The 17,879-nt window shown below is 37.1% G+C and overlaps 1 protein-coding gene across 1 annotated transcript in view; it reads left to right on the top strand.

Moving 5' to 3' along the window:
• Positions 1-17,879, top strand: part of PDE3B (phosphodiesterase 3B) — a 162,027-nt gene that overhangs the window by 102,672 nt on the left and 41,476 nt on the right. The window contains exons 3-5 of the mRNA XM_002693045.7: positions 4,704-4,952; positions 7,783-7,925; positions 14,567-14,673. Of these exons, the coding sequence (XP_002693091.1) occupies positions 4,704-4,952; positions 7,783-7,925; positions 14,567-14,673 (499 nt within the window). The remainder of the gene's footprint in view (positions 1-4,703; positions 4,953-7,782; positions 7,926-14,566; positions 14,674-17,879) is intronic.

Raw genomic sequence — 17,879 nt, 5'->3', positions numbered from 1 at the left:
TGCCCTCCATCACTTCCTTTCTCTTTTTCTTGCTGTGTTTCTCCCTGGCCTGCTCAAAATCTGTGACTTTCCATCGTCCATATTCCTTATTCTGGAATCTGATGTTCTCAAATATTGGTTCCAACATGCTTCTCCAACCTTATTTTGTACTGCTCTTTTCTTTTTTTAAATATATAACATATATATATATATATATATGTTACACTCCCCCCCTCCCACACACCCCTACCTGTGATAGGATATCTTATAACCGTCACCCAACAGCAAAAGGTAATGTAGACTTCCAACCTAGCCACAGACTGTGATGCTGGTAGGCTCTTCCTTTCTTCAAAACTGAATGAGTCTTGCCAACAACACCAAGGGCAAATTGATCTGGAACTCCATTCATATGAAGTGGCCAGAGAAGTATGCTCATTCTCTACTAAGCATGAGACTCTCCTTCCCCAGCAAGGCAGGGGGTGGCCAGGTCTCCCCAACACAGGTGCCTGGCCCAGAAAGTGCTCTTTGTCCTGTGACCTGCAGACTCCCTTCCCCGACTTTGCAGCAGATAGCCCAACCTGGGGAGTTCCTCAGTCGTGGCTGACTCTTTTCGACCCCATAGACTGTAGCTTGCCAGGCTCCTCTGTCCATGGAGTTATCCAGGCCAAAATGCTAGAGTGGGTAGCCATGCCATTCTCCAGGGGATCTTCCCAACCCAGGGATCAAATCAAACCCAGGTCTCTCACATTGCAACTCCCACCCCTAGGCACCAGCCCTGGTGGAACCAGAAGGAAATCAAGCAGACTAAAAATACCACTGTGAATGCCCTGAAAATTAAATTTCATTAGAACTACAGCCTGAAAAAAGCAGTATAGGACATAATACTAAACCTAAACAGAAAGATCACCTCTTACTATAAAAGGTGTAAATAGGACCCAGAGTCTTCTAGCATAGTTACCAAAATATTGACAAGAATTTTGAAAATCACCTGTCATATCAAGAACCAGGAAACTTACAACTTGAGTGAGAAAAGACAATCAATTATTAACACCAAGATGAATCAGATTTGAAACTGACTAGAAATTATAATAGATTTAAGGGACTAGATCTGATAGACAGAGTGCCTGAGGAACTATGGACGGAGGTTCGTGACATTGTACAGGAGATAGGAATCAAGACCATCCCCAAGAAAAAGAAATGCAAAAAAGCAAAATGGCTGTCTGAGGAGACCTTACAAATAGCTGTGAAAAGAAGAGAAGCAAAAAGCAAAGGAGAAATGGAAAGATATACCCATTTGAATGCAGAGGTCCAAAGAACAGCAAGGAGAGATAAAAAAGCCTTCCTCAGTGATCAGTGCAAAGAAATAGAGGAAAACAATAGAATGGGAAAGACTAGAGATCTCTTCAAGAAAATTAGAGATACCAAGGGAACATTTCATGCAAAGATGGGCTCAATAAAGGACAGAAATGGTATGGACCTAACAGAAGCAGAAGATCTTAAGAAGAGATGGCAAGAATACACAGAAGAACTGTACAAAAAAGATCTTCACGACCCAGATAAGCACGATGGTGTGATCACTCACCTAGAGCCAGACATCCTGGAATGTGAAGTCAAGTGGGCCTTAGAAAGCATCACTACGAACAAAGCTAGTGCAGGTGATGGAATTCCAGTTGAGCTATTTCAAATCCTAAAAGATGATGCTGTGAAAGTGCTGCACTCAATATGCCAGCAAATTTGGAAGACTCAGCTGTGGCCACAGGACTGGAAAAGGTCAGTTTTCATTCCAATCCCAAAGAAAGGCAATGCCAAAGGATGCTCAAACTACCACACAATTGTCATCTCACATGCTAGCAAAGTAATGCTCAAAATTCTCCAAGCCAGGCTCCAGCAGTATGTGAATCATGAACTTCCAGATGTTCAAGCTGGTTTTAGAAAAGGCAGAGGAACCAGAGATCAAATTGCCAACATCTGTTGGATCATTGAAAAAGCAAGAGAGTTCCAGAAAAACATCTATTTCTGCTTTATTGACTACGCTAAAGCCTTTGACTGTGTGGATCACAAGAAACTGTGGAAAATTCTGAAAGAGATGTGAATACCAGACTACCTGACCTGCCTCTTGAGAAATGTGTATGCAGGTCAGGAAGCAACAGATAGAACTGGACATGGAACAATAGGCTGGTTCCAAATAGGAAAAGGAGTACGTCAAGGCTGTATACTGTCACCCTGCTTATTTAACTTCTATGCAGAGTACATCATGAGAAACGCTGGGCTGGATGAAACAGAAGCTGGAATCAAGATTGCTGGGAGAAATATCAATAACCTCAGATACGCAGATGACACCACCCTTATGGCAGAAATTGAAGAAGAACTAAAGAGCCTCTTGATGAAAGTGAAAAGAGGAGAGTGAAAAAGTTGGCTTAAAGCCAACATTCAGAAAACTAAGATCGTGGCATCAGGTCTCATCACTTCATGGCAAATAGATGGGAAAACAGTGGAAACAGTGTCAGACTTTTATTTTTTTGGGCCCCCAAATCACTGCAGATGGTGACTGCAGCCATGAAATTAAAAGATGCTTACTCCTTGGAAGGAAAGTTATGACCAACCTAGACAGGATATTAAAAAGCAGAGATATTACTTTGTCAACAAAGGTCCGTCTAGTCAAGGCTGTGGTTTTTCCTGTGGTCATGTATGGATGCGAGAGTTGGACGATAAAGAAAGCTGAGCACCGAAGAATTGATGCTTTTAAACTGTGGTGTTGGAGAAGACTCTTGAGAGTCCCTTGGACTGCAAGGAGATCCAACCAGTCCATTCTAAAGGAGATCAGCCCTGGGATTTCTTTGGAAGGAATGATGTTAAAGCTGAAACTCTAGTACTTTGGCCACCTCATGCGGAGAATCGACTCATTGGAAAAGACTCTGATGCTGGGAGGGATTGGGGGCAGGAGAAGGGGATGACAGAGGATGAGATGGTTGGATGCCATCACTGACTTAATGGACATGGGTTTGGGTAGACTCTGGCAGTTGGTGATGGACAGGGAGGCCTGGTGTGCTGTGGTTCCTGGGGTCACAAAGAGTCAGGCACAACTGAATGACTGAACTGAACTGAGGAATTTTAAAGTGGCCATCATAAAAATGTCTTAATAAGCAGTTACAAATCTTTTGAAACAAGTAAATGAAATAGAAAATCTCAGGAAAAAAAGAAAATAGAAGTTACCAAAAAAGGGGGGAGGAAGCTTATAGAGCTACAAAATGCAATAATGGAAATTAAAGCAAAATGAACAAAATCTTAAGGACCTGGATTCATAATCATCTGTGTCTGAGCAGGAGAAAGAGTGAGTTTGAAAAAGTATCTGAAGAAATAATAGCTGAAAACTTCCCAAATTTTGGAAAAGATGTAATTCTGCAAATTCAAGAAGCTGAGCAGGGACTTCCTGGATGGCCCAGGGGCTAAAACACTGCACTCCAGTGCAGGGAGCCTGGGTTCAATCCCTGGTCAGGGAAACAGATCTGACATGCCGTAACTAAGAGTTTGCATTCCGCAACCAAAGATACTGCATACTGAAACTAGGACCCGGTGTAGCCAAATAAATAAATATATGTATATATTTAAAAGCTGAGTGAATCTCAAATAGTATCAGTGTTTCCTCCCCCCAAAACAAATCTTCTGTAAAATATGTTAATTAAACTTTTGAAAATTAAAAGCAAAGAAAATATATTGGAAGCGGCCAGAGAGAAATGACACACGGCCTATAAAGGAACACCCAAGTCAAATGACAACAGATTTCTTAGAGTGTGGGAAAACAGATACTGTTGTATACAATTTGTGGAAATACTGGTTTGACCAACATATGTGAGGGTAGTTTTATAGTGGTTTTAACATGTTCATTTACTTTGCTTCAGTAGTTCAAGTTAACGGGAAGCTATCTATCAGAAATATGCTTAATTATCTACAGTGACGTATTAAGAGAGGTGTTCGCTTATAAAGACTAGAAATAGCTGAGCTATGGCCCAATAATGGGGAATGTTTTAAAATAAAGTAATACAAAATAATACTTAAGAAAAAAGAATTCCTCAAAGAGCAAATACATTATTAAGCTAATTATTGGTCTAACTTTCATAACACTTCTCAATTTAAAAATGTGGTGAGGATACATAACTGTGAACTCAACAGATACTATGAATAGTTATGAACTATAAACACACCCAAACGTAAATTCAAGGTGCAATAAAACAACAGAAGTAACATTTAATTCACTATTCTGATCACCAGAGCACTGATTTCTGTGGGTAATTGAGTTGAACATAATACATATGTATTTTTGAAAAGTAAAAATATATGTATTTATCAATGAAACATTTATAAATTAAGAAAAATGTATTTTCTGTCTATTCTTCAGGACTCAGCCTCATGTTATTCCTTCCGTATTAACCATTCAGTTCAGTTTATCACTGTCTCCTTTGATACCACATGAGATATACTAATGAATAATGTAGAAAAAAATTAAAGTTCACAATATCTGTTATATACTTCATCAAAATTTTAAGCTTAGAATCATACTGCTTATATCATTTATGCTATGTCCAAATAAGTGAAAATTAATATTTAATAGGATTCAATTACTTAAGCTATTGTTAGATGGACTTTGATTTAAAGTTTTTTTTTTTTAATTTTGTGTCTAACAAATATGTTATTTTATGTCTTGTTTTTTTTTTTTTCTTTTCTAGATTTCTGGAGGTGGAAGTGGAGTTGATCTTTCAGTGCTAAATGAGGCTCGCAATATGGTGTCAGATCTTCTGGTTGACCCCACCCTTCCTCCACAAGTCATTGCTTCCCTACGGAGTATCAGTAGCTTGATGGGTGCTTTCTCAGGCTCCTGTAGGCCAAAGATGAATCCCCTCACACCATTTCCTGGATTTTATCCCTGCTCTGAGATAGAGGACCCCGCTGAGAAAGGAGATCGAAAACTTCACAAGGTCAAAATACAATAATCAGCCAGCCCTATTTATCATGTTTAATAATGTTTTTGAATTAAAACTGCTCCTTTAAATCTTAGATAAAATAGAATTTCTTTTTAAAGGGCTTGGTTCCTTTATAGTACATTGAGTTGCTTGGGACTTCAGAGGTAGTTATAATTTCAAATAGTTCAGTATGAAGCAAGCTTTCAGTTTTCATTCTGAATAATATTACTGTAATTAGCAGTTATAACTTCATTGGTAACAACTATTTTTTATTATCTTTAAGAAGCAGAGAACAGAAGGAAAATTTATTTTCAGGCTATACAGCAAACTAGTAGTCAAATTGTGTCATTAATCTATTTTATTTTTTGGAAACCAGGAATTCTTTTTGGACCAATAAAAAAAAAACGATCATTATAATAGTCATGAAATTCCATAGCATTAAACTGATTTTCACATTTTTTGGAACTCTCTACCTACCCACTGGAGATTACTGTAGCCCAATAGGCACTGATTTTTCCATCACTAGACATGGGATTGATTTTTCTTTAAATATCACTGACTCAAAATAGGATTTCCTTTAGAAAATAATAAGTACTATTCTAAATAGGTATATATTATGCATGTTCAGAGTGCTTTTAATTCTTTTATTTGGCTATCAGTGGTCAAATTGATACCTTTACCTGTAGTTAATATCATAAAACTTTAAAAATAGAAATATTTTAGAGATTATTTTAACTGCTTTGTTCTACTGGTTAAAGAAACTAAGAGAAGATGAAATTCCAATCAGTTAATTTTCATTGTAATAGTGTATACAGAGTTTAGAAAAAGTTAAATATAGTTTTTGGAGACTTTGATCATCAATTCATTTTGTTAATTCTCAGCATTGTTATATAGAAAAAAAAAATAAATATATAAAAAAAAAAAAAAAAGAAATGTTGAAAAATTAAGTAAGCCTGATTAGGGCAAAATTTTGGTAATTATTGATCACAAATCTGGATCATAAGTAGTTGTGATGCTCTATTTTTAAAGTGTATAGAATAGCAGCTGCCTTATTCAAAACCCAATGGTAGTTACACACATTTTTTTTAAAGCACTCTACCCATGAGAAAAGGATTAATCACAGCATCAAATAGGGATAGCAATAACTTCATCAATAAAATAATTAATACATTTTGAGTTATTAATGGTTTTCATTTGGTATGTTGCTCTTCCTTTATATTTTCCATTGGCATTTGAGGTTTCAAATAGTAATTTTAAAAAGTAATAATTCTTAAAACTGTTAGGCATAAAAATTGCATTGAGGGAGTTCACTGGCAGCCTCGTGGTTAGAATTCCAGGCTTTCACTACTGTGGCTGGGGTTCAGTCTCTGGTTGGAGAACTGAGATCCTGCAAGCCATGCAGCCAGGCAAAGAAATTTAAAAAATCACATTGATATCAGTATTCTGTTTGTTACTATGTTTACTATATAGAAAAGTGTACTTGTACATTTTAGAAGCATTTTAAACAAACAGGATGCCTAATTGCCTCATTTCCTGAACGAAATCTAGGTAATCAGGTTTATTTCAGTACTCCAATTTACTGATAGGAATAAGTCACAGAAGAATCAGGAAGTAACCCTTATTTCTTTTCTTTGTGTTCTTTTAACTTCTTACTTAAATTTTATATCTACTTTATCTCTGCTTTGGAAAAGAATATAAAAAGCCTGGTGTTACTTAAAAGAGCAAAAGCATTTATGAAAAAAGTAAAGAAAAGGGACTTAGATGATTTAAAGTAAATGTCTTATATGCATGATAAGAACTAAGAAAGATTATATGGACCTAAATTATAGTCAGAAAGGATGGTACATAAACAACTTTTTCAATGTAAATGTAACTAACATGTTACGTAAACAGCTTTTTCAGTGTAAATGTAACTAACACTGAATCTTTATAAAATCAACATCCTTGGGAAAACTTAAATATAAGACATATTTATCTCTCTGAGATGGTTTCATGTCTGCTCATAGGGGAAATTCATAAGAAGCAGAAACGGTTTTATGTCAATTTCACTAAAAAACCTATTCAGAGTGGTCAAAAATGGAATATTCTGGTTTAACATTTGGATTAACCAGAGAATATTTTCAAAAATTAGGATAAATATTCTTAATGTGAAAGGTGTTCTGAATTTAATGTAGTCATTAATTCAGAAGCTCAGAACTCTGCAGTTTAGCCTCTATGTACATTAGCATTGTACTTAAAATACAAAAGATTTAGGAAATAGGGCTCATCCCCGATCCTAAGCTTGGCCTCTAAAAGTAGTTTTTTCAGGGTACATCTACTTTTTAAATTGTCAGTTGCTTATTTCTCATAAAACTATGAATAAAATGTACAAAAGAAAAAAATTTTGGTTAAACTATCAGGAATTCAGAAACCAATTTTTAAATAGGAGGAAGGTAAATAAAAGAGCAGTATAGAATGTGATATTTGGAGTAAAACATATTCATTCTGCTTCTCCTGTACATGCTAAAAATGTACAGTTGCTCCCTGAATGACGTGGGTTTGAACTGTGTGGGCCCGCTTGTGTGCAGTATCTTTTTCAGTAGTAAATACTACAGTTCTACACCATCTGCGGTTGGTGGAATCCATGGATGTAGAATCTCAGATATGGAGGAAGAACATGTAGGGAGGGCCCGCTGTAAATGACACCTGGATATTCAACTGCATGAAGGATATTGGTGCCCCTAACTCCCAAGTTGTTCAAGGATTAGTTGTACTTTGTACTGATATTTTCATGTACCATCTTTAGCATCACATTTACAGCATGTTAAAGGGTAACAATTTTAACCACTGTTAAATTATTCAACAGGGGCTGAACAGTAGGAATAGTTTACCAACCCCACATCTGAGGAGGAGCTCGGGAACCTCAGGTCTGCCACCTATCGACCAGACTTCTCCAAGGTGGGAACGCAATAATGGCAAACGGCCTCACCAAGAATTTGGCATTTTAAGGTAAAATCCCAGAGCGTTTTCAAGAAGCGTGAATCTCTTACAGCCACTCTGTTTCTGTGAATGAAGTGTGAAATAATTCTGAAAGCCTAAAGGAACCCTGGAAGTGTTTTAGGTATAGGACAGCATGGTTTGTAACGTGGCCTGGTAGAGAAACTGATCCTTAAAAAGAAGGTAATCTGCCTTCTCCACCCAAAACAGGCAAGTTGGGTACAAAGCATGCTGGAGACCTAAGAACATGAACCAGGGAGGCAGTATAAGAAAACGAGAATCGGTTTTAGATGTGAAACTGGGAAAGCCACGGTAGAGGTGGCCAAGTTAGAGGCAGTCATCATCCACGGCTGAGTTTTCATGTTGGTCAATAGTTTCTGACTTGTGAAAGCAGGAGCACCCCCAAGGTTCACCCCAGATGCTGCCTCAGACGTGAAGTATATCGGTAGCAGGACACTTTCAAGCCCTTTCCTACTGGGGAATTAAGACTACTAATACATTCTGTATCCTGTTGAGGATTTACCTGGAACTAAGCAGTGCTTATGCTGCAAAGGAAGTGCGTCGGTAACTACAGCCAGGTGAGGCTGGGAGATAGCAGGACCTGATCTTCTGAATGTAAGCATATCCATTTACTCTGCAAACAAAGGATTCGGTACTTTGCCTTTTAATGGCCAGGACAGATATTTATCTCCTGTGTGAGTTATAGGCGTCTATGTAGTCAGTTATATAACCATAGTTAATAAAATTGTAATCAATGTAAATTTCCTATTAAACCATTCTTTTAGGACTGAGCATGTGTTGGTCTTTAATAACTTGATCTGTGTAGTTACACATTTGAAACAGTAGGTGGCAGTGTTGGATCAGAGCTATTTCTGTTCAACTGTATTAGCATTTTATATATGAAATATCAGAGAATTGTAATTTTCCAGATTCTTCTGTGATTTATTAATTTGAATCTTCTACAATACGTTCAACTAAATGAAACTGCATTTTTGTAAAAGAAAAACAGTGAAATGATATATAAAACAAGAATGGATTCAAGTGTGAAGAGAACGTCACAGGAAAATGAGCTTTGGTCCAAAGCTTGCCCAGAGCTTAAACATGATAATAGTTTTTGTTGCTGTTGTTTGTTTGTTTTTTTTTTTATAACGGAAGCAGGATATGACGAAATAAATGACGTTAGGAACTGAAAATATGACAGGTATTTCTTAACCCTGGGAGACATCATCTTGAGAATAGTTTTGAGTTTAAGAAAGAATGATGAAAATGATTCTATTTTTTCATCTTTCCGTCACACTGACGTAACAGCAACGCTTTTAAAATTAAATGTCTGATACATTGAGTTAAGGTTATTTTTATCCTACTGCCTCCACATAATCGATAATAAAATAGAAACATGGTCCAAGGAAAACTAATTTTTATATGAACATATCAGAATTAAAGGTAAATGCAGGCAGATTCAATATATTTACTTAATATTCATTAGAACAAAATTATTATGCCTCATAAAAGATTTAGAACTTTAAAGTATAAAGTAATTGGTGGTATTATGAAACATCTCCTTTAAAGAGGCGAGGTTAGAAGGAATTTTTCTAGGGTGCAGAAGCTGAAGCTGCTCTGTAATGAATCTCTAAGTGTACTTTGAACATAGGGTAAAGGGGAACATGTGAAGCATTTACAAGCCTCTTCCTTTTGAAATTCAAGTCTCTGGATCAGTGCTGTCCAGTAGAGATGTCACGATGGGAATGTTTTATAGCTGTGTGTCCAGTTTGGTTGCCGCCAGGTATGTGTGTCTGTTGATCACTTGAAATGTGTCTATCATGACTAAGGAACTTAATTTAAAGTTGATTTGATTTTAATTAGTTAAAATACAAAGAGCCATACTCAGCTGTCATACAGACCTAAACGGCAACCGTATTAGACCGCACAGCTATAGATCTTTAATGTATGGTGACGTTTTGTTTGGGGACCTTCAGGTTTTAGAAGCGCAGAACTAACAGGCTTGTGACTGAACTCATGAGGCATTCGTTTCAAATTTATTAGAGTGCTCCAGAATGGAGAGCACATTTCCTGGTTTTGATATGAATGTAGCTCTACATTCTGATCATAAGCTTCTCTATGATTTTAAATGACCCTGCCCATGATTTCAACATGATGTAAATATTGAACCTCTTGTTCCCTGAAACTGTGTCTGAAACCTCATTTCTCATCTCTCCGGCTGCTTTTCCCTCTGTTACTGTTATTCTGTCCTCATTTCCTGGCACAGTGCTGGCTGTAATCCTCTCGTTTTGTGGTTGCTTACAAAACTGATCTACCTAGAAAACCTTGGTGTTGTCTTTACATCCTGTTGCCTTACTCTACAGATAACAGCTGTCACGTCTAATCTCCAGAGCTTGTTACCATTCTGTTCCCTTTTCCCTTTATCACTTTGCCTACATTATTTCATGCTTTCATTATTGCTTATGTGGGCTGTTGAATTATCCTTCCCATTTCTAATATTCTTCACTACCCAATCCATCTTCTACCTTCCACCACAAATTGTCCTTAAACAAAATTGTAATTATATTGTTTCTTCTAATCATTAAGTTTTTGAACCTTTATCGTGCCTGTAGAATACTGTCCCAATTCCTAGCCTGAGATTTGAAATTCTGTTAATCCCTCATGACAAAGCTACACCCTTACTTAGAAAAATTAAACAGAGATAGATGAGCAGTCCCTCAAAGAGGAGTAGAAAAATGGTTTGGGGAGCTCTCTACATGAAAATAACAGGCACATAAGTTGTGTTAGAGTCTTCCTTAAAGAAGACACTTCCTTGAAGAGGAAACTTCATTGAAGTTTTCTCATAAAACTTTTTTAGTTTCACTCCCTTAGAAAATTAAGCTGAATTATACTTTTTAGCTGCCTTATTTGTGTAAAGTGTAATATAGGACTTAATTTTGCTTTTTTTTTTTTAATGCTTTGCCTGGAGAAAAAAAAAGAAGTATTATAAACTTTGTGGTAGGTATACTAGGCAAAACATAAGAAGAGGTAGTTCTAGTTGAACAGCTGCTGTGTTACCTATTCTTCTTGCCAGTGTTCATCTCAGAGAGGACTTGAGAGGTTAATTAAGAAGGCCATTACTTTTTAACACTAGAATAACTCCAGTATCACTTTCATTTATCTGAAACTCCAGGCAAGTTAAACTGTTTGATATTCCCTCTGTTTGTGCACATGTATGCCCCTCTACCTAGAATAGACCTCTCACCCTTACTTCTGTGTGTCCTTAAAGACTGGGCTCAGATGTCACAGCTACAGAGTAACACCCTGACACCCCCTCCTTTGTTCTCTAAGGAAAAGTAATCTGTTTTGCCTCTGAGTCTCCTTAACACGTTTTCTTTGCTCTTTCATGGAAATTTTCATTTCCTACCTGTTTTAGACATTATGACCCTTCTGAGACCTGCTGGACTACTGTGAAGAGTTTGGGATTACATTAGATCTTTGAAGATAAAAAGCTGCTTAACAAGTATCTTGCAGGAGTATGCTATCCACATGACACTGGATACTGTTTTCTGCTTCAGTTTCAGACGTAGGATGAAGTTTTGCTGGTCAGGAAATTCCAGCAAGGTTGAATTTATGTTTTGAGGAGTTAGCTGACAGTTGAATTATCCAGGCACAGCGTTAGTATCTAGAGTTGAAAGCTTGGCTGAACTGTTGTCCATGGACTGCTGGGACCCAGACCCTCCCTGTGGACAGATGGTACAAATTCAGAGCTCACAGCCCATTTCCTTTGAACAGATTTTCCCTGGGGAAACACAGGCAAATCCCATACCAAAACTTTGAGGGCTATCAGCTGTAGGTACTCCCACACCAAAGAAAGAGGCTTGCCTTTAACCTATTCTGATTCATCGTTCATCATGGAAAGTGCTCTTTAATTAAACCTAATAATGTTGCCTGGCAATAGTATGTCCCCTAAATAATGTACTTGGGAACCAGCTTCTCAATTATGTGTCTCATAATTTATTAGCGAATTATACTAAAGCCTGGACCCTATTTGAACTGCAGAGATTCAAGACAGCTAACTGGTGTCATCCCACTCAGTTCTTAAGATAATGACTCTGCAAAATCTGGACATTGTACAGCCAACAAGTTTTTACAGCTACTTAAAAAATAATAATACATGAAGTGATATAAACCTTGTCAAGGTAATTTGCATTGATTGTCTTAGAAATCAGCTGTTAATATATGGTTTAACTCTATGACCATAACATTTGACATCTCTTGCAATGTAATTCTGACTTTAATCATCTTCCTGCCAACTATTAATAATCACTGGGACTCCTAGCCTATCTTGCCCTCTATTTTCTTCAGTATTGTTTTATATATCTTATTACAGTAAATATTTATCTGGTTTTAGGCAAAGAATTAATGGGATGATTATGGAACTGAGCTGAAAACCTGTAATTTGACCTATACTTCTCAATTCTAAACAACTAACCATTTTAATTACTAGAAGACACCCCCTCCTCGCCCCCCGTTCAGGTAGAAGACTAGGGAGTGTGCTTCAAGGCTCTTCTGTGAAGGAGAAAAACCTGTCTTTGTTTTGAATATTAATAAGGAAGTAGGTGTTGGTAGAGTACACAGATTGTTCTATTTGAATATTGCCCTGGGTGGCATTGCTACTCTTCTTTCCCCATCTCTCCCACTCCTTTTGAAGGCAATGAATATTCAAATACAAAGAATGATTGCACACTGGTAGGGAGATGAGTTTATTGAGTGTTATTATGTACATACTGCCTTTTTTTTAAACGCTGTGAACAAATTATTATTACTATTAGCTTGAGCAAAAAAATTACAAAATCTAGTGGAGAAGGAAATGGCAACCCACTCCAGTGTTCTTGCTTGGAGAATCCCAGGGTCAGAGGAGCCTGGTAGGAGGCCATCTATGGGGTCACACAGAGTCGGACACTACTGAAGCGACTTAGCAGCAGCAGCAGCAGAGGCTAGATGTTATCGTAGAAGTTCTTTATTCTAAACCTCTAATTTTAACAGATGGAGAAACACACAAAAATAACATCAGAATTGTCTTGTGGAAAGAGCATACACTTCAGAGTCAGAAAAATTTAAGAGTCAGAGAAATTTGAAGTTGAATTTTATCTCTGCCACTGTGAATTTTAGCTTAACACAATACTAAGCCTCTCAAAGCATCAGGTTTCTTATCTAATAACAAAGTGGTTCAGATGACTAAAAGAGATGAAGTATGCAAATTACCTAAAATAATGGATGATACGTAATATTTAAAATAGTGCTATTATTTTTATAATTTTTATTCACGAAAATTTTTCTGTTGATAAATTGGTTGCCAACTGTTTTTACAAGCCTTCTGTTTGTTATCCAGAATTTTTTTCTCTCATAAGATTATAAGACAAACTAGATTTCGAGAAAAAGGCCCAAAGAAAGCCCCAAAGCAGGAGTTAGTGAAAGAGTCCGTTCACTCAGAACTGGAGAGAGAAAAGATCTGTTCTCTTGAAAAGTGAGAATAGCAATCTAAAGACAAGATCATTCATTTAATCCAGTAATGCCTCCTGAACACCTTTACCAGGCACTGACTGTGCTGTATCCACAACTGAATGAAGAGGTGTATCTTATGGCCCCTGAAAGGAATTCACAAGTTAGTGAGGCATAAGAATCTGTGAACACTGAAACTGTAATATGGTATGGATATATATAATAACAGACATGGACAAAAACCTCTAAGGCCACAGAAAAATAGATCTTTCTTGAGTAAGGGTATGGGAGTACACAAAAAATGGAGTTGGAGGGAGGGGGAAGCTTACTGAGAACTCAGCCTATACTAACAAAATGTTGAGTGAAAAATAAAGACTCGAGATTTGTTCTTAATCCTGTGGCAAATTGCCCACATCAGGGTTGACTAACAGAAGAAAACAGGCTAGTGAATATCTAAGAAAGGAAGTACTATATGTATGGCCCTCGGCCAAGGGCTTTAAAATATGTAATCTTAAAATGCATTTTATATATCAATTGGTATACTGTGATTGCTCACCTCTATTTAATTTCTTCATAAGAACCCTAAAACCTACAATAAATATTTCAGTTACAGGATATGACTGTGTTAATGGGCAATCAATTATCTGTGCAGAAGGGGAGCAGAAGATGGTGAAAAACTGTATGTTTTAGGTCAGTAATTGTCAGTGAGGTCCCTGGACCACCTAAGCACTTGTCAGACATGCCAATCTGTGACCTTTTCCCAGACCTATTGAATCAGAAATCTTTGACTCTGAAGTGTATTTCACCAGTCCAGTGATACGGATAACCTGCTTCTTTCCAGGGTTCAGCAAATTACAGCCTATGGATCTAATGAGGCCCATACCTGTTTTTTTGTCAATAAAATTATATTGAAAACCATGATTATACTCATTTGTTTATCATTGGTTAAGGCTGTTTTTATACCGCAGTGGCAGAATTGAGTAATTGCAGAGACCTTATGGCCTGCAAAGTCCAAAGTAGTTACTACTCGGTTCTTTACAGAAAAGTTTGCTGGTGCCTGGTTTACTCTGGATGTATAAGCAGATATTTGCTAATGAATTGAAGACCATAAGGAAAAAATGAATTTTTCATGTTTTTAAAAATCTTAACCTGTTATCTTTCCCTTTTAGTCAAGGATGCTATCTAAATGGGCCTTTTAGTTCAAATCTACTGACAGTCCCGAAGCAAAGGTCATCATCTGTATCGTTAACTCACCATGTAGGTCTAAGAAGAGCTGGTAAGAAATCATTCTTTGTGACTTAAATATGGGAGGTCTCAAACTATATGGTAGTGCAAACTTTTCATTACCTATTAATAGCTGAGAATATATTTTCTCAGATACAAACAGAAACTATTCTTAGCTGAGAACAGGGTTTTAATTACCTATTCATAGATGAGATGGTTGGATGGCATCACTGACTCAATGTACATGAGCTTGAGCAAACTCTGGGAGATAGTGAAGGACAGGAAAGCGTGGTGTGCTGCAGTTCACGGGGTCGCAAAGAGTCAGACACGACTTAGCAACTGAAGAACAACATTCATAGCTAATTTTGAATACCATTTTATGTGTTCTGAGTTAACATAAAACTAAGCAGTTTGGGTTGGCTATTAGTTGACAATTTGCTCATTCATTTGTTAATTTTTGAACATATACTATGTATCAGGAACTTTGTTAGACACTAAGGATTCAGGGATAAAATATAGAACTATTTAACCTGAATAGTTGTAGACAAAGAACAAAGGAAAACCCTCAGTAAAGGGCATTCTTTTGTAGCATGGTCATTGTAGAGGGAGGAAAAAAAAACTTAATATGAGAGTAGGAAAAATCCTGACTGTATCCTATATCCTAATAAACCAAAACAAAGCAAAGTGAAAGCAAAGTCGCTCATTCGTGTCCAACTCTTTGCGACCCCATGGACTGTAACCAGGCTCCTCCATCTGTGGGATTTTCCAAGCAAGAGTACTGGAGTGGGTTGCCATTTCCTTCTCCAGAGGATCTTCCTGACCAGGAATCAAACCCGGGTCTCCCGCATTGTAGGCAGACGCTTTACCATTTGAGCCATCAGGGAAGATATATCCTAATAAGCCACCCTTAATAGAATCTTTGGGGGTGAGGTGGGGGCTATTAATTGACATATTGTTTTAGGTGTACAACAAAATGATTTGATGTTTGTATATACTATAAAATGATCACCATAATGAGTCTACTTAACATCTGTCACCATAGTTACAAGTTTTTTTCTTGTGATGAGAACTTTCAAGATCTATTCTCTTAACTTTCAAATACACAATACAGTATTATTAACTATAGTCACCAAAGATGATGAAATGGCATATTTAAAGTATTGCAAAAACAAAAATTGCCAACCTGAAATTCTTTATCCAGTGAAGATATCCTTTAAAATTTAAGGTGAAATAACAAGTTTTTTTATACAAAAAGTAAAATGTATTGCTTGTAGATGTGCACTACTGAGAATTTAGCAAAGAAAGTTCTTTAGGAAGGAGGAAAGTGATCCACATTGAAGCATGGATCTGCAGGAATGAATGAAAAGCACTGGGAAGCCTAAATATGTGGGTGCATGAAAACAATGACTCCCTGCAGTTTGCATAATGTATAAAGAAGTATATGGAAACAGTGGCATAAAGGGTGGGGAAAGGGGTACATTGGATATACTAGCAGTGATTGAAAAGTACTAAAAAGTTCTTAAAAGAAACTTAAAAGAAACTAATACTTCAAAGATGTACATTGTAATATCCAGTGTGACAGTCAAATAAAAAAAGTGTTAGTTGCTCAGTGGTGTCCAGCTCTTTGCTACCCCATGGACTGTAGCCCACCAGGCTCCTCTGTCCATGGAATTCTCCAAGCAAGAATACTGGAGTGGGTTGCCATGCCCTCCTCCAGGGGATCTTCCTGACCCAGGAATCAAACCTGGGTCTCCTGCACTGCAGATAGATTCTTTACCATCTGAGCCACCAGGGACAAAAATAGGAGCAAAAAACTAAACTGTTGCAGAATTTTGGAAGTTAACAAAGGCCAGAGAACACACTAGAAATCATCTGTACAAGAGAAACTACTGAACCTTGGTGAGGCATTAGGTTCTGTGACAATTTAATTGAAAGCAGTTCCCAAACCCTCTCTCCCCAGCTCGGTGGTACTACAGCTAAAAGCCACTAGCTTTGCAGTCATCAGAGTCTGACCTCTTTAAAAACTGCATTAAAAGCAACAACCTGAGAGTACAGTAAATGTTTTGTCCAAACTCACTGGAAAAAGTCCTTGTCCCAGGTTGTTGTGGATAATTCACTTGACTGAGAGCTCAGCTCTTCAGAAAAATAACAGCAACAAAAAACACCCACACCCTCTGCCAGTAACATTTTGAGTGGGTAAAGCTGTGATATCAACTGAGGCAAACAAGAACTGACTGGAAATTTAAAAGGAAATCCTGGACACTAGATGACCACAGGAAAGTGAAAAGCTCTGGTATATTCCTGAAGATCTACTAGGCTGAGCACATTTTCAGGGCTGTGCACATGCTCAGGAAAGATGTGTGAAAGGAGAAGGCCCTGGTGGCTCCACCTGTAGCTGACCTTGAAGTGCTGCACAAGCAGGAAGTAAAAGCTAAAGCTGTTTTGTAAACTGCCTGGAAATTTGAAGTTGTAACTTTTCAAACATATTCTCATCAATAGATGACGACACATAGGCAAGACATTTAAAGAAATTTTCTGTCTCAACTAAATCATACTGACCCACGGGTGACTCTTAAGAAGTCAAGCATAAATCAAAGAGGAAAGGGGGAAAAAAGGCATCAGAGCACTCAGTGGCTACACACCTCAGTGAAAAAAAATCTACATTATGAGTTCAGGAGATCACTCAATGAATAGTCAGAAATAAAATGAACAAATACAAAATAAGCCACATAAACCTTGAGGGTGGGAGAGATCTGATACTAGAATTGTTACAGTATAGTATCTAAAGTGTCCAGTTTTCAAAAAAAAAAAAAATTATGAAGCATGCAAAGAAACATGAATTTTTTGCCATGTAGACAATGAAAAACAGCCAACAGAATTTCCCTGAGTGAGCTTGGAGTTTGGATTTAGCAGTGGCTTTGAATTTGCTACCATTATATCTTTAAAGAACTTAAGGAAACCATAAAGTAAGAAGAGTATGACAACAATATCTCACTAAAGAACGAATTTAAAGAACTAGAAATTATATGATAAAATTATAAAATAATTTAAATAATTATAAAATAGTCATCACTTCTACTCAATATTGGGTTAGAGGTCTACCCTGAGAAGTTTAGGTAAAAACAAATGAAAGGAAGATGTAAAACTATTTGCAGACAACATCATCCTATATTTATAAATCCTAAGAAATTCCTTAAAACCTATTACAACAAATAGACAAATTAATCAGTGTGGCAGGATACAAAATCTGTATGCAAA

Source organism: Bos taurus, chromosome 15 (genome assembly GCF_002263795.3).
Source record: "Bos taurus isolate L1 Dominette 01449 registration number 42190680 breed Hereford chromosome 15, ARS-UCD2.0, whole genome shotgun sequence".
Taxonomy (NCBI): Eukaryota; Metazoa; Chordata; class Mammalia; order Artiodactyla; family Bovidae; genus Bos; species Bos taurus.
The sequence above is the reverse complement of the archived record's forward strand: the minus strand, read 5'-3'. Positions and strand labels throughout refer to the sequence as shown.